The sequence below is a fragment of the Musa acuminata genome, chromosome BXJ2-9 (genome assembly GCF_036884655.1).
Source record: "Musa acuminata AAA Group cultivar baxijiao chromosome BXJ2-9, Cavendish_Baxijiao_AAA, whole genome shotgun sequence".
Lineage (NCBI taxonomy): Eukaryota > Viridiplantae > Streptophyta > Magnoliopsida > Zingiberales > Musaceae > Musa > Musa acuminata.
The window spans coordinates 14,516,773-14,521,845 of NC_088346.1; the positions used below are offsets into that span (position 1 = coordinate 14,516,773).

General features: G+C 40.5%; 1 protein-coding gene across 1 annotated transcript; it reads left to right on the plus strand.

The window, feature by feature from the left end:
* The first annotated feature begins 1,178 nt into the window (after nucleotides 1-1,178).
* On the plus strand, nucleotides 1,179-4,330 carry LOC103998451 (disease resistance protein Pik-2-like). Its single transcript, XM_065126447.1, has one exon. It carries the CDS (start codon nucleotides 1,326-1,328, stop codon nucleotides 4,182-4,184), a length of 2,859 nt encoding a protein of 952 aa, XP_064982519.1. The 5' UTR covers nucleotides 1,179-1,325; the 3' UTR covers nucleotides 4,185-4,330.
* The last annotated feature ends 743 nt before the right edge of the window (nucleotides 4,331-5,073 follow it).

Sequence of the window (5,073 nt, forward strand, 5' to 3'; positions counted from 1 at the left end):
AAGATATAATGATAGAAATCATTTAAAATGATTCCAAAGAAAATGATTAGAAGAAGACGTGCATCGATTAGAATTGCCAATGCAAGGAGGAGGGATAGAAATTATAGAAAAATTTGATTTCTAAATGTAATAAAAACTGACTGATTGATTCATTTAACTACAAATATTATCCAACACAAAAGATCAATGAGGGCAAAAAAAATTTAGTCGGACCACTGCTGCATCATCGTTGCGGCAAAGATCTTCTTTTTCTATTTTTGAACTGAGAAAGTGATTAGATAATTATATTTTTCACTGAGGAGATTATATAAGACCACGAGTTTAGGTTATTTTTATTTAAGTTTCATGATTTTAAGGGGAAGAGAAGTTTAAAACACTGAAAAAAGAGGCTTCTTTTGAACGTGTCAACTCTCAATAATAAATAAATTAAGATTTTTAAAAAAAATTTCCCCTCCCATATCTTAATATTGAGGAAATAGGTATAGATATTTCAATTTTTGTCAGGTAAAATATTATCTCATAATATTCTACCAACGCGACTATTCAGACAGATCATCATGTTATTGAAATATCAAGTAGCACAATTTCTAAGATGATAGATAAAGACATGACACCCAACTTGTATAACTTGAATATCATATAAAAGACATGCATGGTTGAATTATTTTATTCATTATATCTATCTAATTCAAATGACTAAATCGACTAAATCAGTTTAACGAAAATCCAGAAAGAGTTGGGCACAAAAGAACCTTTCAGGAACAGTTGTCTGTGTGACTTTTCTTCCAGTTTTTTTCTAAATGTAACCATCTAATTGAAATGGCTAAATCAATGATTGTTCATTGATTGTGAAATCAATGAACGATGATTGTTCATGGTGGCATGGTGGGTCGATTGTTCATCCATTATGAAATCAATGATTGTTCATCCATTATGAAGACTTTCCAAATTAAATTAAATCTCTCGATGTGGCATGGTGGGTCGATTGTAATGGTATAGCGACATCATGTCTTCTAAAACATTAATAGGATAGAAAAATTAGTCATTCAAGTATATTTGCTTGTTTTCTTCCCTTCCAGAACGAATGATAGATAAAAGAAAGAGAAACATATATTAAACCAGCGTGCATCAGATGATCCAATGTATGCATTGGATGACTTCAAACTTCCATAACTATTTGATTAAGAAACCAAGTGTTAGGTGACCGAAACCCCCATCTCCATCCCGGCCCTCCGCCAACTGCTTTAAATCAGCTGGTACAACACACACCTTCTGCATAAACACTTTGTCCACCATTTTCCTAACACCGAGTGAAGATCGATCGGATGGAAGCCTTTGCTATGGGGTTCGCGGAGGGCGTCACTACGTCCCTCTTAGGGAAGCTAGGAAACATCCTGGCAGAAGAAGCAGGATTGCTTGCAGGCGTCGAAGATGACATACAGTACATAATGGAAGAGCTCAAGAGCATGGACTCCTTCCTGGCCGTCCTGTCTTCCTCGCTGGATCATAACAAGCAAGTGAAAACATGGATGGAGCAAGTTAGGGATTTGGCTTACGATGCTGAGGATTGCGTTGACGTGTTCCGACATCGTCTCCGGAGGCCTCGCCACCAGCATCCACTGGCAGGCGTGCTCCTCCATACTGTTCGCCTGCTGAGGACACTCAAAGCACGTCACTCTATCGCAACTGACCTGCGCAAGCTAAAGCTCCGCGCTCGCGATGTGAGCGAGAGGCGTGCACGCTACGCTCTCGGAATTGGCCCTTCTCCGGGAGGCGCAAGAAGTTTCAGCTCAAGTACTGCCTCCAGCTCTTCTGGCCTTCTTCGACGTTGTGCTTCTTTTGTGAAGGAAGTTGGACCCATGGGCATGGATCATTACAAGCGTGAGATTGTTGGGCGGCTAATGGAGGAGAACGATCCCCAACTCAAGGTAATTTCTATCGTCGGCATTGGTGGATTGGGCAAGACGACTCTGGCAAAGATGGTATATCAAAGCTCGGCCGTCACCGGCGGCTACTTCCAAGCCCGCGCATGGATTGAGATGCCACGATGTTTCAAGATCGAGCCACTTCTCCGAAACATGATTCGACAATTCTCCTCCAGGGGTCAGCAGATCCTAGATATCTTGGGGGTTGATCCCATGAATCCGGGAGCGAAAATGGAGCGAGTTATGGAGCAACATCTGGACAAGATGGGAGAGACGCAACTGGTGACGGCGATGGTGGATTATCTCAAGGACAAGAGGTATGTGATTGTTCTTGATGACATGTGGACTGTCCATGCATGGGATCATATCAAGTCTGCATTACCTTCCAGTACTAATGGTAGTTGGATCATCGTGACAACCCGCAATGAGGCGGTGCCAAATGCCTGTGGCTCTTCTTCCCATTGTTTCATCTATAACATCTCACCCCTCACGCCTAAGCTGTCAAACAAGCTGTTCTGCGAAAGAGCATTTCCTGGCCCCATCGCTACTTGTCCTCGAGGTATGGAAAATCTTACGGTAGATATGGTGAAAAAATGTAGTGGAATTCCATTGTCCATTGTCACTGTAGCTGGTCTTATAGCTGCTAAGCCTGATATGACGCCGGTGGACTGGCAAAACTTGCAAAACCATCTTCCTTTCCGTTTGAAGACCAATATCATTCCGGAGAAAATAAAACGTATACTGCTTCTATGTTACATCGATTTGCCTCATCATCTCAGGCCCTGCTTCTTGTACCTCACTGTTTTTCCCAAAGATTATGACGTTGAACGGAAGCGTTTGGTGAGAAGATGGGTGGCTGAAGGTCTCGTGAGTGGAAGCCGTGGCATGTCCGCCGAGGAGGCTGCGGAGGGCTACTTTATCGAGTTGATCAGCCGCAGGTTAATCCAGCCATCAAAGATCACCGGTGACGGGAAGGTGAAAACTTGTCGAGTCCATGACATCATGCTGGAGGTAATCGACTCCATAACTTCCGAGGAGAACTTCGTTACGGTCCTTCACGAGCATTCCACGCCGATGCTACATGGTAAGATTAGGCGGTTGTCACTCCATGGCATGATCACCCAAATACATGGTGTCCGCGTATCCCACGTCCGGTCGCTCACCGTGTTTGGTGACGGCATACCATTCCACAACTATGGAAGGATGAGACTACTGAGGGTGTTGGACTTGCAAGGATGCAAGGGTCTCCGTCACAATCACCTCAAGAACATCTCCCAGTTGTTTCTTTTGAGCTTCCTATCTCTGAGAAACTCTTCTGTAGAGAAGCTTCCAGATTCGATCGGAGACCTGCCGAACCTGCAGACTCTGGACATCAGAGGAACAGGCATCAAGAAGTTCCCCGGTGCGGCTGTCAAACTCAAGAAGTTGGCCTATCTTCTCGCGGGCACCAAATTCCATTTTGAAGCTAACAGAGTCGAGTTTTCCGGCAGTTGGTCCTATGAGAGTTTGAGGATGCCGACAGGAGTAGGGAAGATGAAAGGGCTGCGAAAGTTGGGACTAATAACTGTTACCAACTCGATTGTGCTGCGGCAGATAGGCAAGCTAACCCAGCTTCAGAAGCTAAGCATCGATGTTACCGTAAGATACGTACGAAGGGTCGTACATATCGGTCCTGAATACACCCGACGAAAGGAGCACTTCGTCGACTTGCTTTCGAAGCTCGACAGTTGCCTTCGTTCCTTAACCATTCTTGACAATGGCAATGGCCTGGGTCAGATTCTAAACAACCTACATAGACCGCCCTTGCTCCTCCATGACATACAGCTCGTGGGCTTTCTCCAAACTTTGCCGGTTTGGGTCGCATCGCTAAACAGGATTGTCAAGATAACACTACGGTTCACGTTCCTAATGCGAGATGCTGTACGAGTCTTGAAAAATCTCCCCGCACTTGCCCAACTAGTACTTGGATATAATTCACTCGATGAATGCGACGAACAACTAGTCTTCGACCATAATGGATTTAAAGGCTTGAAGTTATTGCACATGGAATCCGTGGACGTGAGTTTCCGAGAAGGAGCACTGCCAAATCTCGAGTGGTTGAAATTAATCGGCCACTTCGGTGACCAAAGCATCTCAGGGATGCAACATCTCCACAGTCTCAAGGAAGTCTACCTGGATATCGGTAATGAACGACTCCAGGAAATGATTAGAACAACGGCTGCAGTACATCTGAACCGCCCCAAATTTGTGATCGCGTAAAAAAATCTGTGGAGAGGTCTTCTTCTTTTCAATCTTACCAGCGTTGTAAATGTTCATATCATTAAATTTGTCTCTTGCTAATCTTCCTCAACCCCCACCCTCTTCGACATTATTATGTGATGCTTAGCATCTCCCAAGTCTCTATAAAAAAGCCGCTTGCTTCAATTTTGATTGATAAATAATGGTCACCAAAAAAATATTGATTCACTCGTATGTTATTTTTCAACTTAAGCAAACAGGATGATGCAGTTTATGTTTTTCTGACTTTTTCTCATTTTATCAAATTGACGTTTATGAGATTATTCTGTTGGAAGATATCTTTGAAAATAGTTCTAGACAACAAGACAATAGACTAGACAGATAATAAATTATATATTTTTATTTATCCTTGTACTCACACAATTAATTTGAAATCATATTGTAATATAATTTATTCTATGATTTTTAATTTTAATTAAAATCTAGTATGATACAAAGTATAATTTATCTTTCAAAATCTTGTGACAAAATTAACTAAAAATATTATTTTGAATAACTATATAAGAATCAACTTTATCAATGTTATTTAAATTTGGGTTTAAATAATTTTACTCAATTGAATTCTAAAATTTAAAAATTATATATTTATATGCATGAATTTAAAAACAAGCTAAAAAAATTAATTAATATAATAATACTATATTAAGTTTAACTACTAAATATTGTCATAACGATTATATATCGTTAATGTTATACTTCTTTTTATTTTTATATACTACAACACTATTAGTTTATTTTAACAAGATAATCTTATTATTCACATTCAATTAACTTTAATTATATAAATAAGAATATCAATTATAATATCTATTGAATCTCGAATTTTGATGATGAAATAAGTTGATCAGTT